Source organism: Ambystoma mexicanum, chromosome 8 (assembly GCF_040938575.1).
Source record: "Ambystoma mexicanum isolate Mex_15411 chromosome 8, UKY_AmexF1_1, whole genome shotgun sequence".
NCBI lineage: Eukaryota > Metazoa > Chordata > Amphibia > Caudata > Ambystomatidae > Ambystoma > Ambystoma mexicanum.
Window position 1 is genome coordinate 404,868,592 of NC_090929.1, and position 22,969 is coordinate 404,891,560.

Below are 22,969 nucleotides of genomic sequence, written 5' to 3' on the forward strand. Positions count from 1 at the left end.
TCATTTTAACTGCAGAGCCTAGTGTTATCTCTGTGTTGGTGCCTTAATGGAAGTTATTTTTGTTCTTGTGTTGCCACAGCATTGGTGGCTGATAATCTATTTTTGTTATTTGGTTGAAATAAATTAATAAATGTATAGTTTAAATGCACACCAGCCTGGTGCCTAGTCCATTGTGGCACCAGGTATTCATTGGGGTTGTGTGCGAGACGGGTTGGAGGCCTTACCATAGTGAACACAACAAAGTGATTTGTTGTGCGCCACATACATTGGGGGTGGGAGGGAAGGAACTCCCGGAGTTGAGTGTGACCGCGTAATAAACCGCGACATAACAAGCCTGAATTCCCTTATATGGAGAACAAAAACATGTGTGAAAACAGAAAACGTTTGGGAGAGATCTAGCGGGTAAAGGGCAGAGAGAGTCATGGGATCCTCATAGGCACACACGGGGCATTATGTGCAAGCATGGTAAAGGCCTGTGTCATAAAAGCAGCACTGGAAAAAACGTGAACGATATGGCAAGTTTGCTCTTAAAACTGTATGTATAGCTAGGTTGGGATATTCTGTGTTTTGTGTACATTTTCAGTCATTTATATGAAGCAGAGTGTTATTTTACACCTGTTCTTTACAGGCCCATCACTTTCCTCCTATGACACCTCTACTTTCATTAACCCTATTATGCTGGTTTACTGCACCCCCACCCCTACAAGGGTATACCCAGAGAAAAGTTTTTGCCATTTCCAGCACTGCCAGGGGGTGGATACATGAACATAGCAACAATAGGGAAGCTGAAAAGGAATAGACCAGAGAAGTAAGACAGGAGTATTACTTGAGTAGTTGCTTCGCCCCCATAAAAGCTTGTACAACATGGAACCACAAGCATAAATACCAAGAATACAAGATCCGAAAGGGATGCAAGAACAGCAGATTGGAGTTCAAAGGCACGGGAAATAGTCACAAGAGTCTTTCATACTGTTACACATATAACAATGTACGCATTTTTCATTTTAGTTGGCAATGTCTAAAAAACTTTTAAATATTGTATCTAAACGTATCTGACAATTCATTATTAAATAGTAATAAGGTACCCTAATAAATTATATTGTCCTAATTTACCTTGGCAACATTTTCATTTTCAAGGCAAGCGAAAGAAAACATCATTATTTAAGAGCCGAAATACACTTTAGCTCTCAAATATGTTTGCAACATAGCGCTGATACACAGATAGTAACATATCCTTTTGTTGAAAATAGCAATGATCACTCGTTTCTAAATATTTTGTCTGTAAGCAGCCACACATGTCCATATAAATGATCTTCCCCGAGCACCTACAAGTGCCCAAACAGAAAGCTGAATAAACGAATATTTCATTAAATAGAATGCTACATTTTTTTTATGGCAATTCACTTGAGCATCTTTGTGAACCATACATGTTATCTGCAGCTGGATTATGCTGTGAAAAGATGTGCATCAACCTTACAAACGTCATCTTTCATGGTCGGTTTGTCTGGAGCTTTCATCCAATTTCATTGGTGTATATTAACATGTAACATGTTATAGGTGCTCCAAGGCCCTCTGGGTAGGGCCAACACCAAAAGAAAATTCATATAAAATAAAATATGTTGACGGGTCCCTTAAAGTATTCTTCTCTCCAAAGGACCAGAGGATTGTCTAACAAGTGGGGCCTTAAGCTAATGTAGTTGGGCCCACCGTAGTGGCATTAACATCTGTAAATGCCAACACAGCGCTGCTGAGTGTGCATTTACAGATTTTGTGTGGGCCTTGCCCGCTCAGGCCCTACCCTCTCTACACCTCTGCAAAGGACTAACGCAGAAAATGCAGAACTCTCTCAATTAGTTCTCTGTTGTGAGGCTTTGAGACAGCCTTCTTGTATACAGTCTCACCTACCATTGGGAAATATCAGAGGATGTTGAACACGACGTTAGAGAAATAAGGAATAATGTCAGGCATTGCATGACTACTGCACTGTAATCTGCTGGTATCCCCCCCCTTACCTTGCTGACAAAACTTCTCCTGCACTTACTGAGTCCACCTTCACTTCGCCAGACATTTACTTTGTCATATATTTAATTCTTCATGCCTTTACTTTGTCTGCATTTTCGCATTGCATGTGGTGAAGCATAACTAAAGGTTAGGGTTGAAGTTGAGTGGTTTCAGGGGGTTAGAATATAGGGTGAACAAGAAGGGGGAAAGTAGGACTCGCCCTAAAGTGACAAAGTGAAGGCAGGAGAAGCAAAGGTATGGAGAAGTAGATGTGAGTTAGTGACTATGTGGCAAAGTGAATGCAGGGGAAGTGACGAATCCCCGCTCTCTGTGAACTGCACACCCAGAACTGGAAAATGCCCTTAAGGTTCACTGGAGAACCAACATAGGCATAAAGCCATGGAGTCAAAGTATAAGCGACAGGCCCCATCCATGAAGTGTGTAGTGGACAGGTCCAGCATCTTCTGAAAAAGACAATGGGCATATGTTAGGAGGTCATGACCTCAAACCCGATAACCAGGTCTGGCCTTTCTTCTTTGTCAATGACCATGCGATCCTGACAAGATGTCTCTCAGTTCACCTCCAAGTATCCAAAAATGTGCCATGGACATCATGATCTCAAAAGTAGTTCCAGAGCCCGAGGGGTACTCAGTGTGTGTATACGATATAAGTAAATTTTTTAAGTTGGATCATTTCTTTTCTAACCAGACAATTGCTTTACAGGTAGAGTTGTTGGTCTGTTATAGAAATGTTTTGGGTGCTGAAGAACGTTTGCCTAAACAGTATTTGTACTCTCTTCACTGTATAGAATACAGATTTCGTTTAACTCGCAAGTTCTCTGCAAGCCATGTTCTTAACTGTTCTTCATTGGCCCCAATTCAACCAAGAAAAAGCAGATGGATCTCCCAGAGCCATGATCTAATAGAAGATCAGATGTACACATAAAACACAGTGTAGAGAAGATGCCAAGCTCGATTCACACTCCAACCACCCATTTTGAAGTACCAGGAACGTTCACGCTGAAATATGTGACGTATGATGAGCAAATAAACCAGCAGAGAGCCGCAGTTGGGCTCTGTCCAGTATCTATCAGAAGAACAGCACCTGTTAATGTACCGACACCTAAGAAAACCTGGACAGTAAGGTACCCATTGAGAAAACCATATCGACACATGAGACAGAATGGCGATTGTCAGAATACAATACCTGAAGAAGCTAAAAAGATACTGAAGGAAGACGAATGGTGACGGCACAAGAACCCGGATTGACTCACATATAGAAGATATGACGACCTGTGAATGATGAAGAGACGAAACGCCATGGACTAGTGACATCCTGAGCCTAGAGTGAAATAATTGATGTCAAGATGTCAAATTATGCCACATGCACAATTAAGATATTCAGCTAGTTTAAACGTGTACATATGCAAGGAACAACAAGGAACACAGAAATTGTGAGGGTTGCATATGCTTAGTAGTCAGATTGCGGCAAGCGCCACCTATACATATCTACCTCAAAAGGAGCACTGTAAGTATACCTCCACTATGCACAAGAGCAGAATCGACCAAAGGTCACTAAAGGTCTCAAGAGGAGAGCTTTGCAGCAAACAAATCGAGAATTAGAGACCGAGAGAAACTCAGACGAAGATAATCATGCCAAGAAGACAAGGTCATATCAGCTGAAATAGGACAACAGTGGATACAATTAATGAGGAGAAGAACAGAGTATTCTGTTCAGAAAGGTCAAGATAAGCCACAGATGGCAGACTGTCAGAATTAAATCAAATACACAAAAGTGCATGAAGAATAAGACGATTTCACAGTGTCGAAATCACGTGACCAGACAAGCAAGAGGGGATGAAACTTTCACACCTATGCATGGACCTTTGCCATGCACAGATTCCTGAACTTTCCCAGACCAAGAAGCAGACTTGAGGCCAACCACAAAGAAATAATTGACACATGACCACTGAAGTGATGATTGATTGTAACAATAATTGGAAGGAAGCTTGGGGTGCAGACTAACTCCCTGCACCTGGCCGACTATTCTGCACGATGCTGAGCAAGTTTAAAGGTATGAGTGGGGTTGATGTCAACCCAATCATAGTGAACCCCGTAATCCAGGGTCCTATATTTATAGAACCAATGAGACGACGTACTTTTAGTGACGTCTACAGTAGCCATTTTGAAGGAATGGCTTAGATGCCCCACCTGACATTGTTTATCCAATCCCTCTCCCAATTACCATATACAGATGTAGTACCTATATTAAAGTTACCTTCCTAGAACCAATCAAGTTGCATGCTAAATTTTGTGTGTTACATGAAAGTAATGATGAGTTGTTGGTATAAATGATGTGTTTTTTCTTAAAGTAATTGGAGTTGAAGCGAGAAGGAAAATCGAGCGATTGCTGATATTCACGAACTCCCTGTTTTTTCTTCTCGTCATTAAGCGGACTCCCTTTGCCAAATTATCGAGTTGTCATTATTGATTTGATGTGTGAGTATTAATCTGAATCCCCATCCATCTCAAGGGTGCTGCTGCTCATCTTAAAGTGCTGCTGGGAACCCCCAGTCCTATGGGCTGGCTGGGGTCCTACTGCACAACAGCATGGTTTCATTTATCCTCCTTAGCTCCCATCTAGTACAGGAGCGGTTGGTGTGAGACTAATCCACCTTCCTTTTCCTTAAATGTGAACTTTTGTTAGGTCCTGGTTATGCAGCTGCCCTTAAAGCAGGTCGTCCCAAACTCTAATAGGGAGATACAGCAGAGCTTGGAACTGATGACGTGTTAACCTGCATAGTAGATGGTAGTTCCTTTTGCAAGGCTCCCATGGGACACGTGAGAATCTAGGAAGAGTATCTTTAATCCAAGATCTGCTGTGGGCAGATTTTGAGCATTTCCCTTTTGGTTTCCAGGTTGGTGCTGTTACTAAGGCATCAATAGTAACAGGGGTAGACAGCTATGTCTTTTTTAATGTTGATGTTGTTTTGGGGGACGCTACAGCACAGAACTAACTACTAAACTGAAATCCTCTGAACTCGGACTTAGACATGTCTATGACATGTTTAGTATTTGTCTCTTTGTTAGTTTTCTCAGTGCAACAGTACATTGCTTCTAAGCAGGATGTGCCAACCACATGTAGCCATGGGACATTGCTACCCTTAACAAACACATATGGAATGGTGTAAGAATAAGAAAGAGCACCAGTCATAGGAGGCAGGCCTTGAGAAAGCAGTTGTCCAGATACGAATTGGAGCTCAGGCAGCGTGAAACGTGTCGGCCCGGAAAAATAAGTTTACGATTTACTTTAGGTTTTCTTTGTATAACCGTGGCACCTAATAGAACCCAAAGAAGAGAGAAGCTAAATGATAGTTTGACATTGATTAACATTATATTATACATTAATTCAAGATGTAAATGAAAAATACCTGTAGAAGTATGTAAAGAATCCCATTGAAAACCTTTGTGAATCAGGCCCACATTAGCCCCAGGGACTAGTAACGATGCTGACCCCTGTAGGTATGTGTGCCATTCCCTCCACCCAGATAGGCTAAATACAGGAAGGAAAATGATTTGCCATTCAAAGGGAGTAATTCATTATTTTGCCTGCAACATTAACCAGGACGTTGCAAAAAAGTCTTTCTTGTGTGGGTTACAATAGCTGTTCACAATCACTAGCCCTGAGGATGGAACGTTTGACTGTTATTGAATTGTGCACTTTGGCTACTACAGGAGGAAGTCCTTCTGTGAATTGAACATGTTCATCAACAGACACAATACCTGCTCAAACTGTGTTCATCTGTCTTTGTTGTGATGGATCTTAGTTTAGTTTTCACTCATGTGACCTGTTTACACTTTAAATAGGTTGAAGTTTACTTTCCTGTTTATTTTACCTATTTCACAGATGGCACGCAATACAAGGGCTTTCTATTAATATATTTGTGGGTCCAATGGCTGACCCTCTTTCCCACCTTCCCACAAACCTCCCCCCTAACCCAGGCATCCAGAGCCCCTATTTAATGCTAGTGAGAGATTGTTGACTCCCACTGGCTATTGTCTGCCTTGATCTACTAGGTCTCCCTGAAAGCAGTCTCTCTCTATCTGCCTCCCCCAGGGTCTTCCTTTCCCTACTCTCACCAGATTTAGTGTTCTAATGGGAATGTTGGGGGTTGTGCCGTACAGATACTCGGTAAAATTCACCTGGTTCCACTCACATTCACTGTTAGCATTTTCCTTCTACTATGCCTACTATGCTAGTCCTTTCTCCTCCACACCAGCTTCCTGCCCCTCTGTTTCCCTTCTCCCCACTCCTGCGTCCACCCTTTGATATTAACTATTCCTCCCTGCTATTACTTAACTACCGTCCTCTTAAACCTTCTTCCGCCACCCAGTACTACCACCAGTCTTACTTACTATTGATCCTTCCTAGTACTACTGCTCCTCCTACTAGTACCACCCCTCCCTTCTCCTCCCTATCCTCCTCCTACGACTACCACTCCCTCCTCCACTATTCAGTCCCCCTGCTTTTAATCGTTCAGTCTTCTCACATAGACACATTGCGTTGTCTTTCTACCCACACGTCTCACACACACTTGCACTCACACCGCAGTATCACACTGCAGAACCACCAACACACCCAAGCCAATGCCTCACCTGCTCCAAAACTCTTCTTCACAATCCACTGCTCCCTCATTCTTCCCTTGCTCACAATCGACCTCCTCCTCTGACCTCACCCGATTCACTCACACTTCCTGTTTCCTGTTCCCAACTTAAATATCTCTCCGTTTCTGAGGGTTGGCTAGTTGTTCTTATCTTACAGCTATTAAGAGTTACCGGGTTCCTCTCGTTCACTGTTGCCTGTTGCTTCTACTTTACCTGCTCCTGCCCTGACTCCTCCCCACGAGCTTCCTATCTGTTTCATTCCTCCTCTCTCCTGCCTCTATTTCATGTTAATTGGTCCTCCCACATATCACTCCACTACCCTCCTATAACACCTTCTTCCCACTACTACTACCACTCTCTCACTACCACCGCCTCCTACTAGAACTACCACTTCTACCACCACCAATCCCCCTCCCCCGACTCCACTATTCAGTCAACATCCTTTCACTCTTTTCCTTCTCACATTCACGCCTTGCAGTGCCTTTTCTACCCACACGCCTCTCCACGATCCACCGCTTCCTCCTTCCGCCTGATGGTCTCTTGGTCAGCCTCCTCCTCTGACCTCGCAGATTCACCCACACTTCCTGTTTCCCGTTCCCATCTTATATATCCCTCGTTATGAGGTTTGGTTTGCTGTCACTACCCTGCACCAAAACACTGCGATTTTCTTCCCCTCCCCGGGGTGTGTATGTGTGGGAAAAGGCTTAAAAGCAAGTCTTGGCGCCACCGACATTCTTAGCGTACGCCCAGGAAATCTGCAGGTGTTGGACAATAGAGTTCAACGTTTGGTTTTTGTCCCATAAAATACTGCCTCCGACTGGTATATCTGGGGATGTCCTCCCTTTCGAGTCCAGGGTGGCCAATGGATTGGGGCCTACCGGCAAGCTTGTCCTATCCTGTTTTGGGGTTTGTTTTGTTGCCCTATCCCTTAATGCCAGGTTTGGAATCTCCCACCTCTGCTGCCCTCCACTGATGGGACTGAGGTACTTAATCCCTGGGGACAAGGTTCAAGATTTGCCTGACCTTGTCATCTCCTTGCACTCACTGACACAAATGGGGAAGATAGGTTGCTGTTGGTGACTCAAAGGGCTTTGTTTGTCCGGCTCTGTTTGGGCTATACCTGTAGTGGACACAGACACGTTCTGACACGCTGTCCTCGATGGGAAAGATCAGAGCCCTCCAATATTGTACTGTTGGGAGCATTATTGTTTTGATGGCCTTCTCCCACATGGCACTTGCTTTTTCCTACATTCTACAAGGTTTAGTAGGGACACGGTTACATATGTCTAAAAAAATCATCGAATCTCTTTTAGACATTTAGAATATTCATACATTTTCTTTTATGTTTAGCATACGTTTGACAGATCTGTTTCTTTAATTATGGTTTAGTCTGCGTATAAAAGTGGCAAAGAAAATGAGTACTTTATTGTTGCTTTTATTAGTGGCATTCTTTTTTTTAGTATTCGTGAATACACCTTTTTTATTCAATTGCCCATGGCTCTACGTGTGTGTGTATTTAGACCAGCTGATATTTGGTGTTGCCAAATGCATTGACTTGAATAGTGTTGCTTTTCTCCATTGTTCGTTCGCCTTTGTTATTGCACCGCACAAGTGGGCGTTTAATGGAGCAATAAGGCATTGCTCATTCATTAATCTGTAATTAAAATCCTTTTACCGCCATGTATTTTGCAAATGTCAAAGCGATAACACATGATCCTGGTCACCTTTCATGTCTTGTCAGCTGCAAACTTCCCCGTTGTACTCTTTGTGTTCCCAATAGTTTGTGGCTGGTAAGAAAAGGTAATGCACGTCGCCAACACTTCTAAAGTGTAAATGTTGCCTTTTGTTCCGGTTGTTGGCACGCATCTGATGTAATGGACCCAGGCATGCCCTTAATAATGTTCCGATTGTGTTGCTTTAGGCACTTTTCTCTCCCCCTAAGTGATTTCACGTGTCACCTAAACTCAGTTTTATGCATGTCCTCTTCGAGAGTGCCTGTTAATGGGCTTTGCAAAGTCAAAACATGTAATACCAGAATCCCTTAACCACCTCAACACAATGGCTCCATTTTGGAGTTCTCCCACGGGAAAAAAAAAGACTTTGCAGTGGTTACCAAATGTGCGCAAGCAATTCTCTTGAAATCGGGTCAAGTAGGGTTATCCTGGCCTGTACTGACCCTTTAGTAAATGCATGCCGCACGCACATCTTGTTAGAGAAGATCAATACATTCGGAAAACGTGAACAGGTGAAATGATCATTGCACTTTGCAGACTCTGTCGCTATCATCTGGAACCGCCAATCATGAAAGTAAGAGCAAAAATGAAGACGATTAATTTTCAATCAATTTTGCCAAAGAAAAAATCAATGTCCGTGAGACAAAAAAAAAATCTATTTTGTATATTAATCTTGTTTTTTCTGATTTAAACCTTTGGTTGTGTTAGTACCTTTCATTTTCTTGCAGCATATTGTGCTTCAGTGACATTTGGATATATTTCTTTTTTTATCACCATGATGCATAACAATACTATTTGGCCCCAAATTATCCTTGATCGAGTAGAGGCAAGCCAATACCACTCCTCACACCCTACTATTCAGTCACCCACCTTTCACTCTGTATCAGTCTTCTCACATTCAATTCTTGTAGTCTTTTCTACCCTCACATCTCAGTCTATTGTTTCGCCAATATCCTTATCATTCAACAAGACCAGCCTATGTATGTTCTGTCTGCAATGGGGGCAGGTGTCTTGTGATGAAATAAGGTTTATATGTGCTCAGAAAAACAACATTGCCAGTATTAGCCAAGTGGAGTCTGCATCCCTCACCTAGGAAGAGAACAGCTGCACAAGCTGCTGGTTCGATCCTCATGAATAATCGTACATTAGTAAATGTTCAGCCACCAACATTATTCATGGTTGTTCTTTGTGATATATAAACAGATGCTTGCTTTCTCAGTATGCCCAAATATTTTTACAGGAGATGATTGACCACAAAAACCTGAACGCACCTATTCCATCACTGCAAAAAAGAACATAGTTTGTATGATATGCATTTTTCTTCTAGTTCCGTTGCTAACTACATTCACAATAAGGTTTCCAGACCAGTTCATTCTCATGTTCTAAATACTATATAGTATTTACTTAAAAAAACACTGTGCAGATTCAGGGTGGGCGTCAGTAGTCAAGGCAAATGGTGGGGGCCTAAACGTGTATTTTCTTTCAGTGCCAATCTTGAAGTCTCCAAGGCGATCAGTGCTCTCAGGACAACTTCCAACTTCAGGCAAATTGCACCTCCACTGGTCAAAATGGATGCCACCTTTCGAAGATCCACCCACGGAGATGGCAAATTCCCTTTCCTCTTGATTTTGTGCAACTCTGCCTCCCCAGTCGCTTTTCATAATAATAGTTCTTTGTATATGGGGCTGGGACGAATCAACTTCCGGAGCACCAGTGGTCCAGGGATGAATATCGGTTTCTAAACCATCAATCAACCCCACACCTCTAGTACACCAGAAGGGATCCAAACAGATTGCAATACAAGTGAATTATAAGATCTCCTTGTCCAATTTTGCTAACGTGGACGGAACACAGGCTTCTCTCTGCAAGGTTGTGGATCGTTGGTTAGTTGCGACACAGTGAATATACAATTATTACCCAATGATAAAAGGAACTGTCTAGTCAAGGTTGTATACAAATATCTACTTTATTATTACGACAAGAAACAGTTCTAGCACACTATAAATACGACCCACCCTGTAGGACATACCGTTTCACGAAGGAAAGGATTGCACTCTGGATACTGCTCATTTAACCCTCCCCAATAACAGCCATCAAGGGTGCTTGAGTTGTATCCAAAACTAGACAGGATTGGCTTCCCTGCAGAGTGTTTCAAACAAGCGATGAGTTTGTTTAATTGGAAGTGGCAGTCTACCTCAGGTTGTGTCTTTCTTCTTCTTTGTTTGTTTTCAAATGCCCCTTTTGTTATAGCATTTTTTATATTGTGAGGGACGAGCAGCAAAGGAGGATCTTTGCCACATCATCAAATTGTTGTCATCAATGTTCAACAATGACCTCGCGCAATCACAATCAATTGGCAAGTGATCTCTCTGCTTTCAAGAAACAAAGATGGAGAGGAGAGGTTCAAATGCAGCTCTCATGGCTGCTCCCTTTTGACATTCTTCTGTAATGGATCCATTATTTGAAATATTTTGTAATTACCCAATTTGTTAAAGCATTTCACACATTTTATTCACTGTGTTCGAAGTGTAGGACATTTTAGATTACAACAGTTTTCAATAAACACATAATAAACTAGTGGGAAAGTACATATACAATAAAAAAGTTTTCAAGCTGAATGTTTGATCAGCTACTAAAACTCTGGCTAGGAAGCGCGTACAAGCTTCTGTAAGCTTAAACGCAGCAGCTCCACATGACAGTTTCAAGTGAGTAAGACACATGAAGATCTCGCTTCATTGATAAGAACATTGAGCTACGCTTTGCTCACTCTAATATAAAGCACTAACAGTGTACTAAAAATGAAGCCCTTTAAATAAACATAAAGACATGGAACAGCAATGTATTCATAGGTAAGCATGAATTAAAGAATCAACCCACTCACCTTTCAGAGAGGTAACTCTATGGGCTAAATCTGTTCCTTTTAGGAACCTTGTACCATAACTTAGATTCTTAACATTCTTGCATTATAGCTAGATATTACACATCTGACTACCAGATAACTGTGGGATAAGGGCCACAATATTAGAAGTGTGGCATCATTTGCATTTTTGGAATGCACCTTTATTGATTAGCTGTCAATACATCATTTGAGATGTTGGCTAGTATCACCATTTGTGATCCAGTCTTGCAGACAATTTGTATATATATTTCTTAGATCTGGCATTTCACACACCAAGTATAGGGCAATGAAAAAGGACTACAGTGCACAATTAACATGTTTGGTGTGAAACCTTTCCAGTAGGTGAGATATATATTCTCAACCAACTAAGTCTTAGTAGGTATGACTATGTATGACCTGACAAGACAATTGATGTAATCTGATACTATGATGCCACTAATAGAAATATCTAAAACAAATGGAGATTCTACTCACTTGAATTCTGAACAACAGTCCCACAAGATTAAACACATCTTATTAATGTGATGATCTGGCTACTAAGATTGTCTTCTTATTTTTCTTTTCCTTTTTTCATCCTTCCCTCTCTTCCTTCCGTAACAACTTTGTTAGAACACAAAATGCGTATCCAATCAATTATGTTTGGACACAGTTCTTGTAACCTTACTTAAGTAGCAACACAATGTATTAGTCTTGAGAAAGCCATTCTGAAGATGAAACGCAGGCATGCGCACACATGTTGACATTTCTATGTTGATTTACACCAAATAGTGTTTGCTTTATGACACTGTGATCAGAATTGTGTTAAATGAAACAATAGAGATGTATACAAATACTCTGATTTGAATTACAGTTCTGTGCAATTGGGCCCTTTTGAGCCTTCTCAGATTTCATTTATTAGGTTACCAGGTGAAGGCAGCCTTCTCAATAAGCACACGCAGAAGACCTATCTAACAAATAATGTTGTGATAATGTTTTCATTAAATATTTTATATTTGTTAATCCAACAGAAGGCGCAGGGAGGTTTCACAGGCATTATCAATTTATTAACACAGCCCACACGCACATGTCTTCACACAGTGGCAAAACTGGCCTTATGGGACACAACCAGGATGATGTCTCCTTACACTGGTTAAATATGGGCATATAATGTGGACAACGGCGGCATGAAAATCCTTTGGAAAATGCTCCTGTGTACGGTTGATGACCTGGTAGCTTGTGATATCCTACAAAACCGATTGTAATTTGCATGGCTTTGTATCTAAAGTTTTACAAAAAGTGTACTGTAAAGTATATCCTTTTAATCAAGTATTAAACCTTCTACTTGGTTGCTCTTGCACATTTGTAGGGAATAAATAAGTCCCTCTAAAATCCCTCTTGATTGGTTCAGATTCCCTCCATTTGGTGTAAATATGTCCCTCTAATATAAAAAATGGACAGGCACATCTAGTTTTAACAGTCATCTTAACCCACTGCTGCAGGCTTTGTAATTTCGTTGTTTTGTTGTTGCTTCTTTCGCGTGTTCTTGTACTGCTCAAGTAGGCATTTATTGGAGCTCAAACATTGCTCGTTCCGAAATATATAATTATAATGCTTTGATTAGATGTATTTTGCAAATGTTCAAGTGATAGCAGATGAGACCTTTTCAGACCAGTTCAAATCTGGGTTCATTTGGTGGTCCACTTTCATGGCAGATCCGGAACAAGCGTTCCCTTTGTATTCAGTGTTTGCAATAGTGTGCGGCTGGTAAGGAAATGTAGTGCATGCCATGTAGACTTCAGAGGTTTAAATGTTGCCTTTTGTTCAGGTTGTTTGTGCACTGTGGGTGTAATTATTCCAGCCCCCCCCCATCTGTAATGAGATTGCCCATTTATTTGCTTGATCCTTTGATTACAGTGCTCTAGCCACACTTCAATAACTCAAAGTAATTTCACATGGCACCTAAAGTACATTTTCTTTCAGTTCACTCTTAAACTCTCTTTTAATAAGCGTTATTAAGCCAAAAATGTTGGAGGCAAGCATCCCTTAAAACTTCAAACACAATCGTTCGGTTTTGGATCCCTCCCAGTGAAGAAAGGCTCTAAAGTGTTTAAGAAATGTGCACAATAAACGCTCTTGAAATCTGGCCAAGTAGGAGTATCGAGGAGATGTACTTGCCGTTATGTGCCTGCCCTGGTTGCTCCTTTCTAGATGAAAATAATGGTACAAAAGCGTGAACATATGAAACTACCAATGTACTATCCATAGACGCACAGCTTGCTTAGTAGTTAGACGCATCATCAGATCTGCCAATGCTGAAGAAACCTTAAAAATGCATAACAAGTAAAGACACATTTTAGTGCATTGCGCCACAAAAAGAACAAACCCCAAGCTCAAAATCCATCTTAAATCTATCAAGTGTTTATGATCAAATAGAAGTATGAACAAGCCCACTAAATAAAGCAATAGTTTGTCCTACATGGTTTGTTTAATTTTATTTGCCCAAAGAAGAAAGTTTGATTCGTCCCACAGTTGGATTTTTGAATAAATAAAATGACTTGCAATTAACCAATGTCAATCCATTCATTCTGTGAAGATAAATCACTGTGCAACAAACCAATGGATTTGGCAAGTTTTCAAAATGACTGGTAATAAATTCAAAGATAGAACATTGAGTTTGTCTAACCCTAATTAGGATGGGAAATGTATACCTTGACAATCTCGGAAATGTGTCGCACCTCAAAAAGATAGAGGGGTCCCAACTCTATAGCAACACTGTACACTTTTTAACTTTATTGTCTCTACAACAACAGATAATTATTTATTGGGCTTAAAAGGGAACAGGCCACCTTTTTCATAGCTCACCCACTAAGAACCTTGTGTTTGACTGAAGGTAATTTATAATATTTATTTCCTATATACACACCACGGTCACATATAAATGTATTCACAATTGGTGTGTTTTGTTACTATAACTAATTTCCTGTAGATATACTTTGTTTGAAAAGTAATGTAGCACATTTTGATCTTCCAAAACGTAAATGAATAGTCCTCTGGCCCCCACATGCTTCTTTATTTTGTTGACTTTCCAAATATACTTATCAACTCCACCAATTGACTTGCTCTGATATGTTTCACACTAACCAATAATTGAAATAATGTTCTTCACCCCTTTGCTTTCATTTAAGATGTTCCTCAGGATCAACAAATGTCAGTTAACCGAGTTTAACACTTTCCACTATAATCACTAATCGAACTTCTCAAACCAAACATCTTAATAAAAATGTACCCTTAATACAGGAGTTGTAACTTAAGGTGGTCTTGTAGAGTGAACGTGTCACGTTTCGGAGGCCTTGATGTGCATAGCCCTTCAAGAAAAAGGGGGAGTATTGGTTCTTGGTGAGAAAGAGGGGCAGGCAGATGTGATGCGTCCATGCCTGAAGTACCCGAGTCCTGGGTGCTGGTATCATTTTATGTGATGTGTGGCAGTGACACTTGAATGCATTATTTGTCTGGAGGAAGAGATCACAAGATCAATGAAACGGACGTCCGCTCTCTGAGACGGGATACGCTGCTGACATAGAGGTGGTGGTAAAAGAATTGGAGATGAGAGCAGTGGCATCCATCAGGGTCATATTTTGTAGGCAGTTCGCTTCCATGTGCAATAGACTGTGTCAGTAGTGTAAGGTGGTAGGAGGAGATGTATGAGTCAGTTTGTCGTGTTTGACAGGGTAATGGATTCCAGGGGACTCCCATTCTAGGAGTTTCCAGGCTAGAATTAACTTTCTTAGTTCCAGTGTCTCCATAAAGTAGAAGGGATCATACCTTTCTGGTGACATTTAATGGAAGGGTGGAGAGGTACAGAGAAACCAGTCTGCCCGAGTATGATCTCCCGAGTTCCTTGGCTGAGGCATAGTGGCCAGGCGCCTCACATGTTGGTGAGAGTAGGCAGAGAATATCCAGTCTCCGATTTGCTCTGGTTTGAGATTTTGTTCGTCTGGTTGTTCTTCACATTAGTCTAACTTTAGATCCTTCTATGTGGTATTTATTCATGATGTAGGCAGTTCAGAGGTATGTGCCACTAGTGGTTGCATGTCCATGTGCCTCATTGTTTACTGCTGGTCAATGTGTCAGACATTTAGGTGTCTGCTGATTCGAGGATGGTCTGGAGTGCTTCTGTATGGTCTTGTCTTTATGGATGCCTTTTGAATGGCCCATCTTTTGTACGTTTCTGAGGGCTAAGTGGTTTTTCCCTCTGCCCCTCGGATGTCTGGGACAAGAGTTCCAGAACTTGGCTGAGAAAAAGGGGAAGGACAATCCTCAGTGGTGTTTCTGAAATTTGGCAATGTTACTGGGGCCTTGTTTCCGGACCCTAGCACTTTGGTTAGCTTGTAATGGATACATTTCCTTGTGGTGGAATCCCGGCCCCTGCCATATAAGGTGTGTTGGACAATACATGGGGTTTACATTGTATCAAAACCAAACATATAAATCTGTGTGTAAAGAGCTAAAGGCTTGGCAGGCATCTAAGTACTAATACTCAGAGGACAGAACCCGTTAAAGAGGGTGCCAGTTGAAAAGAGAGGTTTTGTGTCTAAACTCTGAATGTTTTCTGATGATTTTCAGGTCAATTGGAAGGGAAATCCAGAATGTACTGGCCTGTACCTGAAACGAGCACCCCATAGCTCTAGATTGTTTGATCTTTATGTTTTCCAAGGAAAATGATCTACATTTGATCAGGAGCCAGTAGAGCGTGATGGGTTTGTGTCTCCGCAGGAGTCTGGGTGAAGCATTTTAGACTCATTGAAGTCTGTTCAATAAGTGATAGAAAAACAAATCTTACATAACCTACAAAAAACACCACCTGGACACCTCCCCAATATCCATAGGCACGTCATCACCTAGACACCTCTCCTAAATCCACAGCCGCACCACCACCTAGACACCTCACTTATATCCATATCCACACCACCACCTAGACACCGCCCCTATATCCATATCCACACTACCACCTAGACACCTCCCCTATATCCATAGCCGCACCACCCAGACACCTTCCCTACATTCATAGCCACACCACCACCTAGACACCTCCCCTATATACATATCACACTACCACCTAGACACTTGCCCTAGAGCCATAGCACCACCTAGACACCTTCCCTATATCCATAGCCACACCACCACCTCGACACATCCCCTACATTCATACCACACCCCCACCTCGACACATCCCCTATATCCATAGCCACACCACCACCCAGACACCGTCCCTACATTCATAGCCACACCACCACCACCACTAAGACACCTTCCCTACACTCATAGCCACACCACCACCCAGACACCTCCCCTATATCCATAGCCACACCACCACCCAGACACCTTCCCTACATTCATAGCCACACCACCACCACTAAGACACCTTCCCTACATTCATAGCCACACCACCACCACCAAGACGCCTTCCCTATATCCATAGCCACACCACCACCATCGTATATCCATATACACACTACCTAGATGCCTCACCTATAGCCATAGCCACATCACCACCTAGACACCTCCCCTATAACCATATCCACACCACCTCCTAGACACCTCCCCTATATCCATAGCCACACCACCTCCGCTATATCCATAGCCACACCACCACCCAGACACCTCCACTATATCCATAATCACACCACCAGATATGTTTAGCAAATGGAAACTGGAAATCTGGTATTTTCCATTCCCACAGGATCGCGTAGGATTCGGATCTTCGCATGGAATTCTTTCAAGCCCGGACTACTCTCCTGCCGACAAACATTTCTCAACGAGGCTTAGATATGGCCATCACGTTAAACATATTTTATAATGTAGCTTTTAGCCATCGGAAATATACTTTGTTGGTAATTAGTTTGCAAAAACTAAGTTAAGCTTCCACATACTTCGAAAGATATCAGTCAGTCACTGGTTTGAGGAGACCCAGCATTTTGCAAAGAGAAATGCGCTAAAGCAGGAATCTGCAACCTGCAGCTTTCCAGATGTTTTGTACTTCAAAGCCCATTAGCCTGCATCATGTGTTGTGCTGGTTGAGGCTGATGGGAGCTGTAGTCGAAGACATCTGGAGAGCCCAAGGTTGCAGACCCTTAAAGTTGATGTGCGCGTTTGGATCCAGATGATGTGAAGCATCTTCAGTATATAGTTGTCATTTTTATGTATACTGCCTTATTTGTTAAATACTGACAGGACAGGTGGATGTGTGCGTGTGTTGCAGAGTTCCTTCTTGAGCGTGTCACCTAGCGTGGCCATGGTTTACACTCTGGGCTTTTAGGTGAAGGGGTGTGGTCACCCTTTTCCTAGGAGACCACTTGCCAAGGTCTACACTAAGAGCATGTATGTTGTGCTAGGCAGGAAGATGCCCATTGATGAACATTTCCTGTGCATGTTTATCTACTTGCCTGCAGCCTCTCCATGTGGCCAGAGCATGGCCCAGAGCATAATAAGGTCAAGTGTCAAACGCCTCGGCATATAGCCTGAAATATCAAGGCTGATAGGGGGTCGGTGTATCTGTTCTACGAGTATGGGGAAAAATGTATTGGGGGAACCCTCTCCTCCTTGGAGGGGCGGGGGAGGTGTGGGCGAGGAGTGTAGTCCCAGACCAGGTCACCCACAACAACAGCTCTAGAACCCAATCCTGGCGATTTGCATGAAAGCAAAGAGCATTATGGTAACATAACTATGTCCAGAATTTTAAATTGGAAAGATGTCTTTTTGTGATTCAGCAAGAAACCCTTTTGAGAGAATAATGGAAGTTGGGGTCTACAGTTTTAATCGGTCACATTACTCACCCTAAAAAAAGTCTCTACATTGCAGGACATATATACCAGTCTGGACAGGTATAACAAGCATGTGAGGCTTTGGCTGTTTCTGTATTCATAATGAAAGTGTTTGTTGAAACGTGGGTTTCTCACACATGTGATAACTTGGCTTCAAGACAGATCTTGCTGGGAGTATCCTGCTCTGAAGCAACGTTGTCACTCACTCGCACAAGGAACCCACGCTTCATTGAGCATGATTCTTACACTAGCCTGAAGTGTGAGCGTTGTGTGCAGTCCCTTGAGTCTGTTTTGCCAGAGCGCTGCTTGGGTTCTGGCCAATTCCCTGCACTGTCCTCTACACAAACTAACCGCCTCTCCGTACCCTGGGGCTTCCAATATAAAGATGAAATTCTGCAAAAGCACACAAGGACATGTCAGTAGTAACAGCCAATATACGAGTAAGACTGTGAAGAGCAGTGGAATCATTGAGTTTCTACTTTGACTCGAAAAGGACCATTTCGATTAATGTGTATCTTTTTTTTCAATTTCAGTGAATCCATGCTGCTATTTTCCATGTGAGAATAAAGGCGTGTGTGTGAGATTTGAAAATGACCGATATGAATGTGATTGCACCCGCACCGGCTACTATGGAACTAATTGCACTATACGTGAGTAATAGCCAAGTATCGCATTTCATAGTTCACATTGTCATCACTTTGTTAACACTGCAGCAGGGCTCAAGTCGAGGGTACACGCAGGTGGACGGAGTCCCCCCCACTTTTTTCAGAGGGCACCTTGATATGCAAATTTCTGGTGGCACCACATTCAATTGGCATGTTAAAGAGCCCCCTCACTTTTCATTTTAGGACTTGACCCCCGCACTGCAGTATTCTCCCGCTGTCGCTATAAAGAATGTCCTTGTTTTTGTCTCTTCAGCTGAATTCTTTACTAGAATCTATGCAACAGTGAAACCACGGCCGGCGTTCACGCACTACTTTCTGACCCACTTCAAGTGGCTCTGGGATATCATCAACAGCACTTTCCTGGGGAACACGATCATGAGGCTGGTGTTGACAGGTAAGACTTAAGGTGCATAACTCTTGTCATTGCAGCAGAGGGTTGATAAGCGGGAGCTTAAAGACATTCTTGCACACAATGCATCACCCAGCGAGCAAGAGCTACTCCTGGATCTTATGCATAGGGCATCACCCCCTGAGCATGAGCTACTCCTGGATCTTATGCATAGGGCATCACCCACTGAGCATGAGCTACTCCTGGATCTTATGCATAGGGCATCACCCACTGAGCATGAGCTACTCCTAGATCTTATGCATAGGGCATCACCCAGCGAGCAAGAGCTACTCCTGGATCTTATGCATAGGGCATCACCCACTGAGCATGAGCTACTCCTGGATCTTATGCATAGGGCATCACCCACTGAGCATGAGCTACTCCTGGATCTTATGCATAGGGCATCACCCAGCGAGAAAGAGCTACTCCTAGATCTTATGCATAGGGCATCACCCACTGAGCATGAGCTACTCCTGGATCTTATGCATAGGGCATCACCCACTGAGCATGAGCTACTCCTGGATCTTATGCATAGGGCATCACCCACTGAGCATGAGCTACTCCTGGATCTTGCACATGGTTGCCTCCTTTGAGGAAGACATATTGACTCTCCTCACTAACAACTCTAAACCGGGTTCACAAATCCTGCTCCTAGGAGAGCTTAATTTAGGACTATATGACTCTAAAGATATCCATGCATTAGCTATCGGCAATAGTATCGCCGACTTAGGCTTGACCCAACAGGTCTCAAAACCCACTCACAGCAAAGGAAGACAGTTAGACTGGATTGCAGATTCTAACTGCAACATTAATGTCATATCTAACCAGCCTTGTGCCTGGACAGATAATCATGCCATCCTCTTCATCTTACAAAAGAGCAACCTTAACCCTGACAAACTACTGGCTCCTCCCAGACTAGCCAAAAATATGCGGAATATAACTGCTCATAAGTTACTCCCTCTTCTTCAACCTCTCAACTCCTCTACTACCAATGAGTACAAAGACGACCCTACTCATTTTGTTGACCTTTATAATGCAACTATACTTGACGCTATCAACAAGATTGCACCACAAAAATTGCATAAAGCTAAACCCAGCGCCCACTTCAACACATGGTTCACCCCTCACCTAAGAACCTTGTGAAAATCCAAAAGAACTGCTGAAACTACATGGAAAAATCTCACCTCAACCTCCAACAAAGAAAATTTCGCAACAGCCTCTGGCACTTAAAAGTCTGATCTTCCTAGCAAAATTTGACTCCTACAATGACCGGATCCAAAAGCCTAAATACAACACTAAAGAATAATTTAACATACTTGAAGAGCTAAAATAATCCACGGCTGCACCTACCTCATGCTCTCAGGATACCTCCTGGTGTCATAACATTCAAAAATCGCGCTCTGATAGGATTGAGCTCCTACAAAAAGTCTAGCCTAGTCAACAACCCGCCCCAACCTACAACCCAAACATCTCTACTAGATCAAACTGACCTGTTTAAATTCTCCTCCCTTGGCATTAAGGAAGTTGAGAAGATAATCGTAAGCCTAAAACCTTCCAGATGCATGGGTGATGTCTGCCCAGCATCAATCATAAAAGAAAGCGCGAAGGAGCTTGCACCCTTCATTGCATCACTAATAAATGCCCCATTCACAACTAATACAGTACCAACTAACCTTAAAGATGCCTGGGTCATGCCCCTCCTCAAGAAACTGTCGCTCGACCCAAATTCCCTGACCAACTATAGACCGATCACCACAGTGCCTTTCTATTTTAAGATTATCGACAGAGCAGCCTATCTGCAGATCCAGCATCATTTGGAAAGTAAAAACATACTGGGGTTATGTCAATCTGGTTTCCGTCCTAGGCATGGCACTGAAACAGCTCTGATAGATCTAGTAACCCAAATTGAAACTATAAAAGATGAAGGCAACCTTGCCCTCCTTCTTATACTAGCTCTATAAGCGGCCTTTGCCCTTGTGGACCAAAAAACTCTCTGTAGCCATCTCTCCTCGGCAGCCCACTTCTCCAATGAAGCCACCTCCTGGATCCAATAATTCCCCAATAACAGAACCACTAGAGTGTTTGCCCCAATGGCATCTGACTTACCTGCCGAGGTCACCTCTGGGGTCCCACAAGGCTCTTGAGCCTCCCCTATGCTTTATAATATATTTACAAAGCCTCTATTCGACAGCTTAGACCATTTGGGTATCTCTTATACGAACTGCGCCCATGATACCCAAATTCTTATCCCCCTCACAGGCAATTACATTACAGACTCCAAACGACTCAATGACGTATACCTCATCATCCAAGCCTGGATGGCGCAACATGGACTCTGCGTAAATAACGACAAGACTTAGTTACTCCTTGTAGGAATGCTAGCCAGACTTAACAGACTTGACAACCAGTTTAACACCTTCAGCAATGATGGCAACAATATTAAGGTCTCGAAGGAAGTCAAAACTTTAGGCATGTACATCGACTCAACCTTCTCTTTAGGAAGACAAATCAAGGCTACTGTGTCCACTACTGAATACACTTGCAAGCTCATAAACGCCTGTAGACCATTTTTGACACCTGACAACTATTACCCTAGCCAGGGCCCTTGTACCAACCAAACTAGACTACTGCAATGCCTTATATTTAGGCACTAACCAACACAATCTATGAAAACTGCAAATATATCAAAACAATGCGCTCAGAGCAGCAACCAACTTCCTGAGATAATTTCACATCTCAGAGCTGAGACATAGTGTTTGATGGCTCTCAATCAACCAAAGAATCAAATTTAAGACCCTTTCACTTACATATAAATGTTTGCACAATCAAGCACCTATGAACCTATGCAACAAATCCGAACATTATACAACAGACCGACTTACTAGACCATCTCACTCTAACTGCCTTGTCATACCCAGATTTAAGCTCCTAAAGGCAGAGGTGGTACAAGCTTCCCGGTATTAGCAGCCAAAACTTGGAATGCCTTTCTCCCTAATATCGGACTGGAACATTCCTACAACAAATTCTGAAAGTCTGTCAAATCCTGGCTCATCATGAATGAAAACTTACTTCCCCTACTGAATCAGTTTCACCCTTTTGTATATATGCTTTTATTATGTTTTACCCTGCAAATACAGACCTTTGCCATTATCAATTTGATCATGCAAATGTCAAAATAGGTACAAATATTCTCTATGTACCTTTCTAAATATGTAACCACAAGAAATGTGCCCAGATTGCTGAGGGCTAGGCATGCTATATAAATAAAATACATGGTGCATCCCCAAGTGAGCATGAGCTACTCCTAGATCTGTCACGGCATCAGATGAGACATGGTATCCCCTTTTTCTTCTGAGTATAAACCTCCCCTCATGAATGCCATAATGGCATATTGTCAATTCTCCCCTCTTCCACCTATAACGTGTTGATAACCTTTTGTCAAGACCTATAGGTTTGCTTCATTATTGCCACAAGGGCAGAGATTAACAAAAGCATAGGAGGCTCGTCCATTTCAGAAAATGGATGCCTCCTAGTCCTTAACTTTTTGGGTTTGAGCATTATTTGCTCACAATTTTACATAGGAACTTTCTTTAAAAAGATGTTTAATATATCTTTTTGATTATTGCCCATCATTTAAAACAATAACATTTCTGAGCGCACTATTCCTTTAAACATTTTCTGCTTACAAACTCTGACACATGGTGGTGTAATGTCCATCTCTCCTCCCATAAAAGTTATATGTACAAATTATTAGAGTAGGAATATCTTCAGAAGTAATGGATGGTTACAGACATTATCAGCAATCGATGCTAGACAACA

At 42.3% G+C, this 22,969-nt stretch overlaps 1 protein-coding gene across 1 annotated transcript in view; it reads left to right on the top strand.

The window, feature by feature from the left end:
• The window catches only part of LOC138471995 (prostaglandin G/H synthase 1-like), a 633,283-nt gene that overhangs the window by 299,456 nt on the left and 310,858 nt on the right, over positions 1 to 22,969 (top strand). The window contains exons 3-4 of the mRNA XM_069609901.1: positions 18,631 to 18,747; positions 19,016 to 19,156. Coding sequence (XP_069466002.1) covers positions 18,631 to 18,747; positions 19,016 to 19,156 — 258 coding nt within the window. The remainder of the gene's footprint in view (positions 1 to 18,630; positions 18,748 to 19,015; positions 19,157 to 22,969) is intronic.